The sequence below is a fragment of the Neophocaena asiaeorientalis genome, unplaced genomic scaffold (assembly GCF_003031525.2).
Source record: "Neophocaena asiaeorientalis asiaeorientalis breed wild unplaced genomic scaffold, Neophocaena_asiaeorientalis_V1.1 scaffold187, whole genome shotgun sequence".
Lineage (NCBI taxonomy): Eukaryota > Metazoa > Chordata > Mammalia > Artiodactyla > Phocoenidae > Neophocaena > Neophocaena asiaeorientalis.
The window spans coordinates 1,249,611-1,268,519 of record NW_020173109.1 but is presented as its reverse complement, the minus strand read 5'-3'; the positions used below and the strand labels follow the sequence as shown (position 1 = coordinate 1,268,519).

General features: G+C 41.0%; 1 protein-coding gene across 1 annotated transcript in view; it reads right to left on the bottom strand.

Moving 5' to 3' along the window:
• Nucleotides 1-18,909, bottom strand: part of CNTNAP5 (contactin associated protein family member 5) — an 852,083-nt gene that overhangs the window by 299,782 nt on the left and 533,392 nt on the right. Inside the window, exon 11 of the mRNA XM_024743412.1 lies at nt 13,175-13,281. Within this exon, the coding sequence (XP_024599180.1) occupies nt 13,175-13,281 (107 nt within the window). The remainder of the gene's footprint in view (nt 1-13,174; nt 13,282-18,909) is intronic.

Below are 18,909 nucleotides of genomic sequence, written 5' to 3'. Positions count from 1 at the left end.
CTGAGTAGTAATTGACTCAGAATGTCTTTTAGAAAACAAGGAACAAAAACTAAACTTTAAATTAACTTTAGAACTTCACTAACCACAACTTATGTTGCCTGGAGCATGATATAGCTGGAGAACCTTTTGCAGGATACTCACACTGACAAAGTCAGAGACAATAAGAATATCCAGGTTTGAGCCCTACTCAGGTCTTATCATTGAAATTCCTTGGGCTCTCCATTCTGAATCACTCTGAATCTTAGGTCCTTCCTCTGAATGCTTGCTTTGTTCCTCACCAAGGTTGCCATGGGAACAAAATGATGTAATGTATAAGAGGAAGGAATTCATAAGGAAGGGTTAGAATCATACTTGTCAAAGGGATTTCACACCCACTGATTCATGAATTTATGCCAGTCGCAATAAGGGACAGAGTCTATTATTTTCCTTTGGTAAATGGCACAAGGAAGGCTCAGATCAGTGGAATTACTTGCCATAGGTCACAGTACTACTGGATTATAGAATTTTAATGGATAAAGGAATATTCTTCTGAATTTTATCTCTGAATTACCTACGTAAAATATGTCTGCAAGATTCAAACTGAGCACCCTGGGAAATCCTTTCTTTCATCACAATTTAGATAGTCCAGTCTTACTCTATTATTTAAAATAGAATTGATAAAGTATTTTAAGCATTCACACTGATTCTCTCCTTCTCTTATTGCTTATTACTCTTACTATTCTTTTAGTTGATCCATTCCAAATAACAATCACAGTAGTTCAATTCAACTACAAGTTTCAAAGAAAGTATGCAAGAGCTTAAAACGTCTGTGACCCTCAAACCCCTCATGTTTCCACTTGCTTTACTTTTCAAGGTTACTGGAGCCAATAAGAGTATGAAAGAATACTCAGTGTTTTCTAAACCATAGTCAAGATATGGGCTATATGATCTCTGCAAATATTATTCTGACCTAGAACATCAGAAAATGGCAAAGAGGAGAAATAGCAACTGTAGAGTATAATGATAACACGCTATTGCAAGGCTTAACTGCAACACCCTACAGGGTGTCAATACACTTGTTCCAAGTCATACAACTGGGGCAAATCAAAATAACCCTTCATAGTGACCATGTACAATCCAGGATAATCAACATTATACCCCTGAGGAATATGGGTTACAAGAAGTATGTGACTTGCCTAGGGTCATTTATGACAAATAGATTTGACTCAGGTCTCTTGATCCCAGCCTGGGCTTCTTTCTATGACAGTCACCTCTCTGTTCTTTCCCCAATGGCAACACCTATGCCAGAACCTAATATCTGTTTAGTAATCTACAGTGTAAAAAGCGTTCCTACAGCCTTATGATTTGATAGCATAGGAAGATAAATTATTGAATGTCTCTTATATGAAAAGTACACCAAAACTTTCAAACACATAATTTTAAATATATAGTAGACACCATTTAACATGGAAATGCCAAATCCCAAATATTATGCTAGATATTTTTTGTGCCCTACCTCTAATCCACACAATAACTGTTAGATGAGTTATTATTTTAGAGATTAAGCAACTGATGCTGAAAAACAAGCAAGTAATTTGTCCAAGAGCAGAAAGCTCTAACTATACCTAGATCTGTCTGGATCCAAAGCTGAGGCACAGATGGAAAATGTGTCTTTATATATTGAGTTTAATATGTATATACCCAGTCCAGATTACTCCTAACTCATGGGATATACCAGAGCTTTGTATTTCTATGGCAATCAGTCTTTTGTTGACTGAAATGCATTAGAAATAAATGTGCATTGTTCCCGTTCAGTGTTCAAAGTAAATATCAATGGTTCTCCAAAGGAAGCCAACATCAACAATTAAATTATCTCCAGTTAATTATCTTCTTTCATATTTGGGCATCTTGTGTTGCTTCTAAGGATTTGGAAAAAAGCCAAACCTTGTGATTACATGTTTGCACATTGTCAATCCAATGTAAGTATTTGAAGTTAGCTTTACTGCAGCTTCAATTAAAGAGGGGAAGGGGAGGTAGAGGGAGAGATGGAGATAAAGAGGAAGGAAAGAACAAATAAAACAAATCACCATGGAGGAAATGACTGTGGGAAACACTTAAATCGTTGAGATATGTTCAAAAGGAAGAGAATCGATCCGAGGTGTATATACAACCTTCATTCCTGCTCCTGTCGAATCAGAAGTCTTCATATCCGTTTGTTTATAATCCTACCATGTTCCATAAATATTTAAGTGTGCTCTTTCTTCCATTTAGAGATCTTAAAAAAATTGTTATTGGAGTCTAGTTGATTTACAATGTTGTGCTAGTTTCAGGTGTACAGCACAGTGAATCAATTACACAGATACATATATCCATTCTTTTTTAGATTATTTTCCTAAATAGGTCATACTCAACACTTACAGATGTTTTAATGTGGAGAGGAAGCGCTTTCAAACCATCTAGAACTGAGTTCAAATCCCACTTCCACCAGCTCTGTGGCTTTAAGCATTTGGGCCATCAAAAGATGTGTACATTCATTGATCCTCTACTATGTGCCAGCTAGTGTCAGAGAGAGGAACACATGGAAAACTGGCAGTGTAGGAAGAAAAACAAGAACTAAACCTTTAATTTTGATATGGTGGAATCAGTTCTCTGTGAGTGGATGCTAAAGGGACAAGGGGGAGCAATGTCTAGGAAAGGTCTGGGTAGGCTTCTTGCAGGAGTTGACAAAGTTACTCAAGCAAAGACAGTGTAAGAAGAATCTCTGGTCAGGAGATTTGCATATGTGAAGACCCCGCTGTCTGAAGAAGTCACAGTCTAACAAGGTTAGAGCTAAGGATGTGAGGGTGCCTCAGAGAGTGAGATGACCTATATAAACCACCCAGTACAGTGCATGGCACTTAAAAGAAGCTCAAGGGATGTTCCTTCCCTTGCCCTTACGCTGTGCCTTGAGTAAAACCCAGTCTGCATGCTCTTCCTTATTTCAAATCCTTCCTTTGACTTTCACCCTTGAAAAACACTCTCCTAAGATTTCTCTGCTTACCCAAGTCCCTCCCTTGTGTCCAGGCCAGACCAATCCTCCAAGAAGCCTTTCACCTCAGCTCATCCTGCTCTAATCTCTCTCCTCACAGGCTTGCAGGCACCTTGCAGTCAGACCCATGCACATAACTGCACACCACCTTGCATTACTTGTTTATTAACGGATGCAAAGATATTGGTCTTTCCTCCTGAAGGAGAGTAAAATCACTTCAATGGCAGGTAGTGGTTTTGAATCACCTGGATCCTGACAACACCTATGATAGCTACCAATTAACAAAGTCTCTTGAAAAGGGAACCCTCCTACACAGTTGCTGGGAATGTAAATTGGTACAGCCACTATGAAAAACTGTATGGAGGTTCCTTAAAAAACTAAAAATAGAGTTGCCATATGATCCAGCAATCCCACTCTTGGGCACATATCTGGAAAAGCTCTAACTCAAAAAGATATATGCACCCGCATATTCATAGAAGCACTACTTACAATAGTCAAGACATGGAAACAACCTAGGTGTCCATCAACAGATGAATGGATAAAGAACATGTGGTAAATATATACACAGTGAAATACTATTCAGCCATAAAAAAGAATGAAATAATGCCATTTGCAGCAACATGGATGGACCTAGAGATCATCATACTAAGTGAAGTAAGTCAGACAAAGACAAATATCATATGGTATCATTTATATGTAGAATATAAAAAATGATGCAAATGAACTTACATATAAAACAGAAATAGACCCACAGACATAGAAAACAAACTTATGGTTACCAAAGGGGAAAGGTGGTGGGGAGAGATAAATTAGGAGTTTAGGATTAACATATACGCACTACTCTATATAAGCTGTGACAAAGTGAGAGAGTGGCATGGACATATATACACTACCAAATGTAAGGTAGCTAGTGGGAAGCAGCTGCATAGCACAGGGAGATCAGCTCGGTGCTTTGTGACCATCTAGAGGGGTGGGATAGGGAGGGTGGGAGGGAGGGAGACGCAAGAGGGAAGAGATATGGGAGCATATGTATATGTATAACTGATTCACTTTGTTATAAAGCAGAAACTAACACACCATTGTAAAGCAATTATACTCCAATAAAGATGTTAAAAAAAAAAAAATAGGTATAAGTCAAAAAACAAAAAATAGATAACCAACATGGACCTACTATACAGCACAGGGACCCATACTCATTATCTTTTAATAATCTATAATGGTAAAAATCTGAAAAAGAATATATATTTATATATAACTGAATCATTTTGCTGTAACCTGAAACTAACACATTATAAGTCAATTATACTTCAATAACAAATTAATTAATTAAAAAATAAATTTTTGAAAACCGTTGTCTTTCTTTCACTTATTGTGCTTTTCCCCAACTTCTTATGTAAATATCCAGCCATTCACCTATGACCAAGCACAATGATGAAGTAACCTGGAGCACATTGCTTGGACATTTCTGTTTATAATCTATTCTCAGAACACTACTCTTCTGCCTTTTACATTACCATTTTTATTTCGCTCTTCCTTTTTCTTTCCTCACACTTCCTTCTTAGTTGTGTCTCAATCGTATCTCTTCTTGAGCCCCTTAAAATATTTTACTTGGCAGTTTCCACCCTTGGCCCACCATATCTGATTGACTTCAACTATTCAAAAGGCTTCAGCAACTATACACCCAGTGATTATGCTCTTTCCCCCGGGACCTGACTCTGGGATGTCCAGGTACTTCTGCATAGGTAACATATCTCCAGGCAAATATCATGCCCCAAACTGAACTGAAGATTTCATCTGCTAAGTCTTTGCCTCGGTCTGCATGTTTTCCATCTGTTCAAATGGTAGCTGACATGGATCAGGGGCTTTGCATTTGCCAGGCACAAGGCTAAATACTTTATGGGAATTTTTTTATTTAATCCTCATGATATTTCCATTATGTGGCTGCTATTACTAGCCACGTATCACAAACGAGGACATTAAAGCACACAGCACTCACATAACTCACCCTCAGTTATACATCTTGTAAGTTGTAGAGCCTGGATTTAACTGTCAGGCCCAGAGCAACCTGGGGACTTAGTCACTACATCCTTCTTTCATGAAGTCTTCCAAGCTACAAAGCTACAAGCCATCCTTCTCTCTGCTGTATTCGATTTGTCTCCAAGTCTGTTTGATCCAATGTTAGATATGCCTTTCAAGTCAGGTCCCTTCTTTCTAGCTTGCTCTGTCATTATTTGCTGCTCACATAATTGCAAATAGCATCGTATCTCTCCCTTGCGCCCAACACATACTCAACTTGGACCCTTGCACCCAACATGAAGTTGTCTTCCAACTTCGGTGCATGTTCTACGATACGATCACAGTTAAGAGTTCCAAAAAGAACTTACAAAATAAAAAAAACAAAACAAAATATATATTAGCAAGTCAATTCTCAGCATTAGAACAAAACCAAGAAACTGTGGCTGGCTCCTAGGTGCTCAACAGAGAAACAAGCTCCTTCTCAATGAATCACCCATCTTCACTTCTGTCTGCAAATCCTGACTCTCCTTTCCTCCATTTCACCTTAGATTCCAGCTGTGCTAAGCAGCTCATAGCACTCCCTGCTGCACGACACTTCATGTGTGTCTGTCTTTTGTTCTTTCTCGTCTATCAAGCCTCTGCTCAAATGTCAATTATTGTGAAAACTTTCTCACCTCCCCCAGAAAGGGACAGTGCCCTTATCGCAGTAACTCCACATTACTTTGTGCTCCTATCTGATTTATCCATCCGTGTGTACAGCCAACAGCAGATACCTATGATGTGTCAGGGATTAGACAAAAGGTTGGGGACACAGAGAAGATTCAGACACCATCCTGTCCTTACAGATTCCCCATTTAATGGCACAATGAGTTATCTTTTTCTGCGTAACTGTCTGTCTCACCAATTACATGATATGCCCTGGATGTCACCAGTTCTTTAGATATGGTTAGTACAAATGTAAGCAAGACGCAGTTCCTCCCCTAAAGGAGTTTAGAGTCTCAGTGGGGGAGTTAACATGAATAAAGGTAATGATGACACCAAAGGCTAGTGTCATAAAATGAAGCAGGGTGTGGATTCAACAATTCATTCCTACTGTATAGCACAGGGATCTCTTCTCAATATTCTGTAACAACCTAATTGGGAAAAGAATTTGAAAAAGAACAGATACATCTACATGTATAACTGAATCGCTTTGTTGTACACCCGAAACTAACACAGCATTGTTAATCAACTGTACTCCAATATAAAATAAAAAGATAAAAAAATGCATTACTGTTTTTGTTTTTCTTCTACTTTAGGTAGCTAGTTACAGCTTAGAACAGCTGCTGATGGCATTCAGGGTTAACCCTGGAGATGAATTTTCTTTAGATCTTGATAAGAAACCCACAGAATAATATTAGGATATGAGTTGAACTGAGCAAAGAGATATGAGTCCTGCTTTTAAATAAACCTCTTATTACCAGAATCCCCTACCGTCTCTAACCTTTCATTTCAACCATGAAATATCATGCAGTGAGAGGACCATTTACCTACTGCTAAAATAGCTAAAGTGTTATCCCTCTATGATGACTACCTTAGAGGCTGATCGTCAGACAACTTGATATGCTCCCAATCAATACCTGGCTATTCATCGCCCAATGGGGGAGGCACTATGTCAAGCTTGGGAGAGGAGGAAAGCAGACATCTTCTTGCCAAGCTGAAAAGTAAGCTGAAAGGCATTGTTAGGATGTTGGAGAGACTACATGGTAAAAAGGGATTTGCAAAGGCTGAGAAACAATGCAGACACCCCGGAAAAGGGTCCATGTGAATGTGATCAGATATAGATACTGAGGAGATCAAGGATAGTCCCACTCATGAGGAGACATGTGGAAAATGAGGAGTAAGTACTTGGGTCCTTACCGAGTCCGCGCAAGGTGACAGTCAGTCAGTTGCCTGGTTACTGACATCAGATGTGCTTTCAAAAGGTACATACTTGTTGAATGATTAAATACAGTTCTGTAGAGATAATCTTATTCCTACTGCATAATTCACCTATAAAACCTTATTCTTCATCTGGAATTCATCATGAGGGTCCATAATAATTTCCATATCAATATGCAAATGTGTTATGGGACTTCCCTGGTGGCACGGTGGTTAAGAATCCACCTGCCAATGCAGGGGACATGGGTTCGAGCCCTGGTCTGGGAAGATCCCACATGCCGCGGAGCAACTAAACCCGTGTGCCACAACTACTGAAGCCCGCACGCCTAGAGCCCATGCTCCACAACAAGAGAAGCCACAGGAATAAGAAGCCCACACACCGCAAGGAAGAGTAGCCCCCGCTCACCGCAACTAGAGAAAGCCCACACGCAGCAACGAAGACCCAACGCAGCCAAAAATTAGTTAACTAATTAATTTTAAAAGTATGCAAATGTTTTAGTAAAAACATGTAAAATAGTTTTATAACATATAGTAAATAATTCTGGCTTAGAAGGTGAAACAAGATATCTCAAAAAATAGCGATCAGAGTATAAACTGTAGCAAGACTTTAGGAAAGCTAGTTGAAATATGAATCAAGATCCTTAAAATTATTCATAATCTTTGAATCAAATATGCCATTCCTATGCCCAGTTCAAGAAAACAATGGAACATGGGGTTAAAATTTATTTAAGCACAAAGATGTCCACTGTGGTATTGGTTAGAATAATAAATATTTGGAAACAACACAGGGTTCCTCATCCCCCACCCAAAAAAAGATTAAAATGGTTGAATAAAAACAAGAAGCTAGGGCTTCCCTGGTGGCGCAGTGGTTGAGAGTCTGCCTGCCGATGCAGGGGACACGGGTTCGTGCCCCGGTACGGAAAGATCCCATGTGCCGCGGAGTGGCTGGGCCCGTGAGCCATGGCCGCTGAGCCTACGCATCCGGAGCCTGTGCTCCGCAACGGGCGAGGCCACAGCGGTGAGAGGCCTGTGTACCGCAAAAAAAAAAAAAACAAGAAGCTATTAAATAGACTATTTATTATGCAGTCATTAAAGTCATATTTATAGATACTGCAATAACGGGTGAAAAGCTTTGGTAATAAAGGGAAGTGAGCTCAGATTTCCCCTAGGGGAAAGTGCTTTATGGGAATACCACTTGGGCTTCAGGAATGAATGAAAAGAGCTATTTTCCCTTTCTTGAGTCAGGCAAACATCTGCATTGTCCCAAATCACAGCATATATATTCTACCATCACACCTTGGCTCTCGGCAACCTCTGTTTTCAATAGGCTTCCCTCGTCTTTTTATCCATTTTAATTTGAGCTGTCTTTCAAGTGCTGACTCAACCTACTTCCTTCCAGGATGATTTCATGATTATTCTAGAACACAAAAACGTTCTCACCTCTCAGTCTTCTAGAACTGCATTTTCTATCTGGTATCACAATATCCTACTGGGTCTCAAGCAGTATGAAAGACGTCATGAATGTCCCATCACTAAGTTCATATACACAGGTTTGCAAAATGTCTTCGTTATTTGAGAAAGGAAATAAGATATGGGGCTTATCTTGCATCACAGCCAGATTCCCTCTATTTAAATCCCAGCTCCTTCATTTGCTTCATATGTTACCTTGAGGAGGATACGTAATCTTCTGGGCTTCAGTGTGCTCATCTATAAAATGGGGAGAATAATAATACCCACCTCACTTTATCATTATGTTGTAGACTAATCTATGATTAAGCTCCCATAACAAAACCTCTTCCTTTTAATCTTAACTTGGATTCATAATATACCATGGCCAAGATATACCTTGAGTACTCAGTAGTTTGGCTTCAATTACACAACCTTCTAAACTTGCACATTTTAGAAAACCAATAACCAGCTCTAGTGATCAGAAGGCTCTGATCACTGGGTGGGTTGCCAGGACTTAATCTGGGCTGAAAACATTATTTTACCTTCAGCTTTCCCTCTGGCAAATAGGATACAACTTAGGGGAGAAAGTTGCTGAGCGAAGCAACTTACAGACATAATGTTTAATGTCAGTTCATGGGATAAGTGATGGTCTCATATTTCCTTCTTCTGTGGGGAAGCTGCCACAGATTGGAGAGGAATTGCCCACATAATCATCATATCTTGTTAAGCAGGAGGCTTTGAACCAAGCGTGTTTGAAAAGTAACATAACTTGTGTACCTAAGTAACATAACTTGTGTACCCAAGTCCTTTATATGTCATCAGGTAAGGAGGAAAGAAAATTGAAATGCAATGATGACATATCTACTTTATTATTATTTTTTGTGTGTGTGTGGTACGCGGGCCTCTCGCTGTTGTGGCCTCTCCCGTTGCGGAGCACAGGCTCCGAACGCGCAGGCTCAGCGGCCATGGCTCACGGGCCCAGCCGCTCCGCGGCACGTGGGGTCCTCCCGGACCGGGACACAAACCCGCGTCCCCCGCATCGGCAGGCAGACTCTCAACCACTGCGCCGCCAGGGAAGCCCCGACATACCTACTTTTAACAGCAACCTACCATGTTTAAGGACTTTGGGAATTCCCATTGTACCATTCCTTAGAGTTCGTCATATCCTCCTCCTCAGCCAGACCCCTCTCTTATCCACAAAGCGAGAGAGAAAGAAGCGAATCATATCTGTCCTTAGCCCTATTGGTTCACATTTACTAGGATGCACCGAGAATGAAAAAAACCAAACTAATCCTAAAGAGCACGAAAAGACAAAAGACTAGTAGTCAAGAAATTACGAGTTTTAAGTATCCTAATAAATGTCTTACAAATCTAAAGCTCTTGCATCGACTCTTCTGATTGTGCATGACTGTTTCAAGGAATTACAGCCCAACACACCAAGGGCATTGCCATTTCCACACTAGCATGTTTGCAAACTTGCTTGTTTTGCTTTTACCTGAGGGGATCCTCTGTTCTGTTTTCTGTATTTTAGCAGCTCTCATTTCTGATGCCCTACATTCGGGACACAGATTTTCTGAAGGCAGGAAAGCACGACTTGATTTACTCAATTTACACGTATGACACAAAACAGTGCCCCTCACCCAATTGGGGGGAGGAAGAGGGATTAGTTAAAGGGAGACAAATTTTTGAATTGCATAGGCATCCAAACCTCACAGCCACCCAAGCACCTCTGAGCTGTCCTGGCTGGGTGCCCAGAGGGGTTTAATAGTGTTTCAGCCCATGGTATAAACCCTGAGTAATGTCACAGACAGGGGGATAAAAAGAGAATGAGATTTTTAAGGCTTGGTATGTTAAGTTTCCTGCTCATCAACTTTGACAGTGTTCCTTTAAAAATCAGCACCTCACATCCATCGACTTTTAAGTTCATGCCTTTTTTATAGAGTTGGAAATCTATTTTTAGCATGATGTATGGATAAATTTAAAGGAGGAGAGCATCCATAGAGAGGAACTTCTCAAAATATTATTAAATTACTTTAGGAGAAAGTGAACAGAATAAGATTTACAAATCATAGGAATGTTATCATATGATTTGGCCAGTATTTGGATAGTTTTGACTTAAATCTTCAAGTTTCTCTCATCTCACTATTAAATTGATGGCCACTCTGGTTGCCTCTGAGCTTCTTACAAGAGCATTGTCCATACAATCTGGACAGTCCTGTATGTGTCCTACAATGTATCTGTCCAAGTATATGTTGTTCTTGGCTGTTTAGGGATAATAGTTCTGGAACAGGACTCAACACTTATAGATTGGGGGGCTTCCCTGGTGGTGCAGTGGTTAAGAACCTGCCTGCCAATTCAGGGGACATGGGTTTGGGCCCTGGTCCGGGAAGATTCCGCATGCCGCAGAGCAACTAAGCCTGTGTGCCACAACTACTGAGCCCGCATGCCACAACTACTGAAGCCCATGTGCCTAGAGCCTGTGCTCCACAACAGGAGAAGCCACTGCAGTGAGAAGCCCGTGCAATGCAATGAAGAGTAGCCCCAGCTTGCTGCAATGAGAGAAAGCCCGCCTGCAGCAACGAAGACCCAACACAGTCAAAAATTAATTAATTAATAAAAAAAATTATAGATTGGTATTAATTGAGAATCTTAAATAAAAACTTGTAATTTTAGCCCTAAAATGGTCCACAAGATTTTGTTAGTTTTCCTTTACAGGATCTGTGAGAAAACAAGCTCCAGCGTGTTAAAATTTTGTCCTTGTTCAAGTATAAGAGTTTGCTAAAAATTAAATCTAATCTCTCTCAGTCTGTTGTTCACTGTTCCAAATCTCTAAATAGAAAATTTTAAGTAAGTTATATCATTATAAAGCCAGGCAGTGTTTTTCACTTCTACAGGCAGCTAACAGTAATAATGTCATCTCATGATGGCCAATGGGCTATTTCTTCTCTGATTTGCTTGGCCTCCTCTGTGGTCACCATTGGTGAATGTTACATTACAAGGCATAGAAGAGGCCACAGAATGGCTGAGAGGTCTGCAGGGATGAGAGCATCAGCGCTGTTCATCCTGGATCAGAGTCTGATTCTAGCCCAGCTGGCATCTACCGTTCCCTTTCTGCATTCTGAGTGCCATGCCAGGAACAGCAGGGACTTAAGGAAAACAGGTGAGATCTGGCCCTGAGTGATAGTCTCCTTGAAGTCCTCAGAATAGGTCCAGCCTTGGCTTGGCTGTTACATTATTCTAGAAGCCCCTTCTCCCACTCCTCTACCTTCTAAGTCAATTTTGAAGTTCACATTTTCTGTGAAATCTCCTACCACTATAGCCAGCACCTTCCAATTACATCTTTGTCAGTTAAACTTACAGTTCATTTCACACAGTTTGACATACAATTCTCCAAACAGCAAACCTTCTCTATTTTGTCATGTGTTTTTTTTTGTTTGGTGACCCTGACACGACTATCGAATTATGGAAATCGTGGCACTGCTGCTCTTCCTTTACTTTTTCCTCCTCTCCCCTTATTCTCTGTGTGCTCCAGGTTCCTCACTTCCTGCTTCCTTTCTTACCATTTACTGTCAGAACTCTCCCACCATGTGAAACTACTTACAGTTTCAGTTTCCTGTTTTCTTTTCCTTGTCTGCCACATTCCTATCATGAGATCAGCTCAAACCTTCTATCTGAAGCCTCCCCAACATGGACACACAGACATTGTCAGTACTTATCACCAATATGCTGGTTCTGTTGTCTCAGATACCATGGTAAGATGACACTTCCTACCCCCTTGAAGTTAGGTGCTCATGGGACTCTATTTGGCCAATGATTCCATGAGTGGAAGTAACATTTGACACTTCCAGGTAGAAGCATCCAAGAAGAAACTTCCAGGTAGAAGCTTTTAAAAACACATGTTTCCTTGTGCATCCCTCTCCCTGACAGGGCAACATTCCAGATGATGGAGTCTCTGTCAGCTTCCCAGAACAAGAACACCTTTGGAAGAGGGTTCCCTGCAGACCTGTGATATGCAGGTAACACAGGCATGACTCAACTGCTCATTACTTACGCCACCGAGATGCAGGTTTTTTATTGTACAGCCTAACTTAGCCCATCTAGAAAATGCAGTTGACTTCAGAGCTCCTCTTTGTGTGCCTACAGCACCTTGTCTTTCCTCTACCTCAACACTTATCCTATTTCCTGTCTGTCTTCCTGGGAGACCTTGAGCTTCATGATGATATGGCTTTGTATTTGTGCATCCTCCATGCTCACCACAGTGTTTGGCATAGAGTATGCTCTCAAGAAACACACGTTGGGGACTTCTCTGGTGGCACAGTGGTTAAGAATCTGCCTGCCAATGCAGGGGACATGGGTTCGATCCCTGGTCCAGGAACATCCCACATGCTGTGGAGCAACTAAGGCCATGTGCCACAACTACTGAGCCTGCACTCTAGAGCTGGTGAGCCGCAACTACTGAGCCCAAGAGCCACAACTATTGAGCCCGTGTTTTGCAACTACTGAAGCTTGCACGCCTAGAGCCCGTGCTCTGCAACAAGAGAAGCCACTGCAGTGAGAAGTCCCCGCACCACAACAAAGAGAAGCCCACACTTGCAGCAACTAGAGGAAGCCCGTGCACAGCAGTGAAGTCTGAACGTAGCCAAAAATTAAAAAAAAAAAAAAAGAAACACACTGAAGGAATGACTAAAACGTGCCCACCCCATGTTGAATATATCCTGACATTATCCCTGATATTCGTGGATTTTTGCCCATTCTACTGTGGGTAGGCATGAGTCTACTCACAGTTATGGCAGGTGGCGCCCACGTAACCTGTGTCACTGCAGTTACAGTAGAAGGTCACCCAGGACTGGAAGCAGCTTCCTCCATGTTCACAGTAGTTTGGCAAACACCTTGAGAGATGGAGCAAAATCAAACAAAATAAACCAAATCAGTTGAAATAAGGGGAAAAACAAAAACGTCTTATATCCGACTACATGAATTAATGGTAGAAATCGGTCTGCTCTACTCCCATTCCTGAGTGAGACTTGAATACGTGAACATAAGACAATGGTTTCACCACAAGAGGTGGGTCCACCTGGTACTACTGGGCAAAGAAAGGCTCAGGGCTGATTTAGGCAATTAAATAAAGCATTTCAACACTGGGGCACATGTTCATTGACTTAAAGTTAATTTGAAGTGATCAGAATTTGTAAGGTTTTTCACTTACTGTAGAACAAAATAGACAAAGATGTAATTTTGCATTTTGAAAAGGTTTTGCATTTTTAAAGGAAAGGGGAAAGGGACAAATAACAGGTCATAATCCTCCTGCTTCTCTTTTGGGTGACGGCCAGGAGTCTATTTTAAACTCCCCATGAATTTGAAAAGATGGTATCTGTTCAGTTAACATACTAGGAAATTCTATAGTTATTAACAGAGCCAATAACACCCTTAAAATGAGGCCTTTACTACTTATAATGAAAACAGTATGACTATTCTGAAAAATATTTTCACCATACACTTTAAAAACTCTCTGAAACATTCATATAAGTTAACCCAGAAATCACCCTTAGATGGCTCTATCTTTAGGATGTATTTCAAAACATAAAACTATGTGTGCTAATTATCCTTATTCACAATGATGCCGTGATGAATCCATGTAAGTTTCCAACATGAGAAGATTTCTTAGGAAAGTTGTAGTACATAATATTAATGGGCTATCATAAAGCTACTACAAATGATGTTAGCAAAAAGGAATAAAACAGACTGGGGGTCTTCCCTGGTGGCGCAGTGGTTGAGTCCACCTGCCGATGCAGGGGACACGGGTTCGTGCCCCGGTCTGGGAGGATCCCACATGCCGCCGAGTGGCTAGGCCCGTGAGCCATGGCCGCTGAGCCTGTGCGTTCGGAGCCTGTGCTCCGCAACAGGAGAGGCCACAACAGTAAGAGGCCCGCTTACCGCAAAAAAAAAAAAAAACACTGGGACTGGATTAAGTGAAAATTCAAGATATGAAGCATAACAAGGACAAACGTTAAGTGTCACTTGGGCTAAGGGGAGTGAAGGCAACATTCATTTCTTCTCGACAAAGATCACAGACTTCAGGGTTATATATATCTGAGCACAAATCCCAGATCAGCAATTTGCTACATGGTGTCTTTAGGTAATTCTCTTCATCTCTTACATACATGATTTAAAATCTCTACACTCCAGGTACTGTTCTCCTAAAAAATAACCAGGCAAGTGCTCAATATGTATAACAAATAAGATTAAGAGTAAAAGCAATGCTAAACACTGAAATTTTTGAAAACAATCTTTACGGGAAGAGTAAAATCTCATGAATTTCAACAGGGACAGGGAATAAACAGCGAAATCACAGAAGTGGTATAATACAACAAAAGGGTTCATTGTGCAGCCTCCGAAAATGTGAGGCAAGGAAAAGTAAGATGATTTACCCTAAGTGTCCTACATAGGTAGGAAACCCTCCAGCAATGATTGTTTCAAAGCCCAGAAACTAATATTCCTGAACATGTCCAGACATACTATTAGAAATTTTCTGCTCAGCACAGCAAACACACTATTGTGCTGACAGGGCTTCTGTTTGGGAAAAACCTTTTGATACCATGGTGTCCAGCTAAGGCTTAAAAACACAGAAAAATCAGGGAGGGGGGGAAGGGACTCAGTAATTTTGCTCTGGAACATGATCACAAAATCCAACCAATCAATCAATAAACCAAAACATGAGCCCTTCCTTACTCCAAATTCTACCCTTCCTCTGGATTCCCCCACCCAGCTTGGTGGAAAAGAAACAGGCTTGTTACTCAGATAAACCACAGGTTTCTGCCCCACCCCCCACCCCCCGACACCAGTAACCTTGTGCTGTGGGGAAGTTAGATAAACTTGAAGCATAAGTGTCCTCACGAGCAAAATCCAAGCAAGAACCTCTGCCTCTGGGTGTGCCCTGATAGAGAGCCGGTGAAGGCCCACCCTCCTCCACACCTTTTCTTCTTTTGCATCCAGAACTGTTTGTTTCTGAATACTGCTTCTCCTACAGTGGACTTTTCTCAAGATCTTTCCCCTCTGAACCTCTCAAATTCTTACATGACATGTCTATGGCTGCTCTATCCCACCCCATCCCACTCCCCTCCCCCAATCACACATACACACACACACACACACACACACACACACACACACACACACACACACACACACACACACACACACACACACACACACACACGAGTCAGATTCCATGATTGACAAACAACGGTATTACTGTTCCCCTCCCTCCACCAAGAAAAAGTTAATTGCTTTAAAGATGGAAAGCTGAGCAAAGCCAGGTCAGTAGGTAGTTATCCTATAGTTCTTTTGGTATTGGCACCAAGAAAGTTCAGATCAGCCCCTTTTTTGATGACTGAAGCTATAAGATAAAAACTCAGAAGTTGTCATTGGCCATGTTTTCAGCCATGAGAAGAAAGCTTATCTGCAGTGAAAAAGAGAGAGAGAAAAAAAATGCTGAGGTCCAGAACGCAGCAGAAAAGACAGATGGAGAGACTCCTGACAATATTTGTATGGCGGTTCTCTGCTGTTTCCAAGATTAGGTTGCATCCCTGAACTTTCTGAGGGCTGGTTGTTTTAATCTAGCTTAGATTCTGTGAGACAACCCAAGATCTTTCTGGGAAAACCCCCTATGTATCAGGCTAGCTTGAGTTGGGATTCTCTTATTTCCAACTAACAATCTTAACTTTTTGTAAATCAGCATCCTATAAATACAAACAGCAATAGAAACACATTTTTCCTTACAATTTTACATTTTAAAGTATTTTTAAAACTCAATATTGCCAAGCTAAGTGGGGCGTGTAGGGGGAGAGATCTTGTGGAAAAGTATAAGAACTAGCTGGGTACTTTGAACATACTTAAAAAGCCTCACACAGACCTTGTATTACAGTGTTACTAAACTCAATTTACCAACAAATATGTAGGCTAGAAATTCATTTGTTTATGGTCACTCAAAAAAAATGATGTATTTCTGAGAGGGAAAAAGAGTACCTGGGAAAAGAAAAACATCTAATATTCCTAGAACGAGAAAAAATTGAATGAATACTTACAGGGCTGCCTTTGAGCTTGGTTCATTTTGGTTCAATGCACACTGTGATTAGAAAAACTCATTTGTAAAGTAGACACTCAAAATAAAAGATGTATAACCCCAACTGGCTTATTTAAAAAGGGCAGTTTTAGGAGTATAATTTCCGTGTTCTTCAATCAGTTCATTTTAACTGGTGTTTTGTTTCTTTTTCTCTCTACTTGGTATACACTGAGCACTTGAGACATGAACACAGAAAGAGGCCAGTGTGGAACTACGCAAGTGAATAGAACTCATTAAGTGTGAGGACAGTGACAATCTTAGGTGTAAGGCACTGAATTCAATTTGCTACGAGATAATCATGCTGAACAACTACCTTCTAAAATCCTAATGATATTTCATATATAGCTGAATCAGATGTGCCTTCTTGTGGTGTACGACGTTTAATAAACAGCTTTCAGCGGAAACACAACTGTTGATGTCATAGTCTTCAGAAGCCCAAAGAAGCATGATGATGTGTGCCAGCAAGGACTCGGAGAGCAGGGCACACGCATCAGAAGCTGTTTGCGTCTTTCTAAAAGTAGGATGTGCATAATTTGAAGGGAGATGAACGAAAGAGTGGAAGAAAAGGCAGAAAAGAATTAGGAATGGAAGGAGAAAAGAAAAAAATATAACAGGGACACAAGTGTTATACGAGTTTTACATGAGAAAGTATAATTTTCCCCGAAATCAAAACTTCTTCCAAAAGAAAAGGCTCATTGCTAGTTGGAGCTGTGGACCACCCAGGTAAGAGATGAAGTGGGCGGAAGAGTTGCCCAGAGTGGCCCATGGACCTCATTAATGGTCCAATCCAGCCTTCCGTGGCATATGGTTCTGGCTCACAGTTGTTTGGTGGTGTGCTTTCTTGTTCGCAGGGAGATATGAAAGAAAAGAAAATGCTTCTCTTTAAAGATGCACAGCAAGGTAGACAGTTAGATAAGCTTCTTCAAAGAAGAGAGCATTTTACAGAGTACTGAGAGACTGACTTACTCCAAAGACTAGAGTCCAATTTCAAGCATCTTGGCAAGCATATTTTCTGCCAAATACACTTCGCCCCCCTGGGCATTAGGAAGAACAAAGGGACCCCTGCCGTTTTCCTTGAGAAAGATCAGAGTGGTTCTTTCCCTAACTTAGCTTTCACTGAGGCCAAGCACAAGTTTCCAGCTGGAGCAGACCAACCCTGGGAAAAGCATTAAGAAAGCAGAGGGAATCAACATAGTTTTGGAAAATATAGTCAGTATGTTTATAATTTAGAAAGTTTCAAAGAATCAATATGAATTTTCAGCTTCTCTTAAACGAAGATCAGATTACTGAGAACAGTCATTGCAAATCTCCTGATTTTCCATGCCAGTGACTTCCAAATTTGTATTTCAAGTTTAGTCTTCTCTCCTGAATTCCAGACCCATAAATCCAGCTGCCTGCTTCAAAGTTCCACTTGGGTGTCAGATGTTTCAAACTGCATGTCCAAACCTGACTTTCTGATCTCATACTTCGCCTCCTGCCCCCCAAGTTCTCTACTCACATCCTTCACTATCAGCGGAGGGCAACTCCATACTTACCACTCTCCAGACCCCAACACTTGCAAGTCCCCCCCCGTCTTCCCTCAAAGCCCTCATCTGAGGGACGAGTACATGTCTCTGGCTCTGCTTTTAGAATCTGTTCTGCATCTGACCACTTCTCATCACCTCCTGCTACCACTCTGGTCTGAGTCACCAGCATCTCTTGCCTGAACAACTGTGATCATCAGCCAACTGGTCTACCAGCCTCCATCTCTGATCCCTTCAGTATGTCCCCAACACAAAAGCAAGAGAGATCCTATTAACATCTAAGGCAGATTGAAACCCTTCAAGGGCTTTCTGTTTTAATCAAGGTAAAAGCAACATCTTTAAACTACCTACCAGTTCCTGCTGATCTGTACCCCCATCACTTCTCCAAATTCATCCCTACTCTTCTCCCTTTTCTACATCTCCCCGAGCCATGCTGTACTCCTTGCTGTCCTTAAAGCACACCAGGGATGCTGCTTTGTCAGGGTCTTTGCACTGAAGTTCTCTTTGCCCAGGTTGCTCTCCCCCACATGTCTACATGGCCCACTCCTCACCTCCTTCTTGTCTCTGATAAAACGGTGTTCTCAAGGAAGCCTGCCACAGTCATGCTACTTAAAGTTGCATGATCCTGCAATCCCACTCCTGGACATTTATCTGGAGAAAACTATAATTCGAAAAGGTATATGTACTACTATTCACTGCAAAAAAAAGACCCCCCCAAAAAAAAAACAAACAAAAAAAAAAACAGATTCATTGCAGCACTATTAACAATAGCCAAGACATGGAAGCAACCTAAATGTTCATTGACAGATGAATGGATAAAGAAGATGTGGTATATAAACACAATGGAATATTACTCAGACATAAAAAATAAT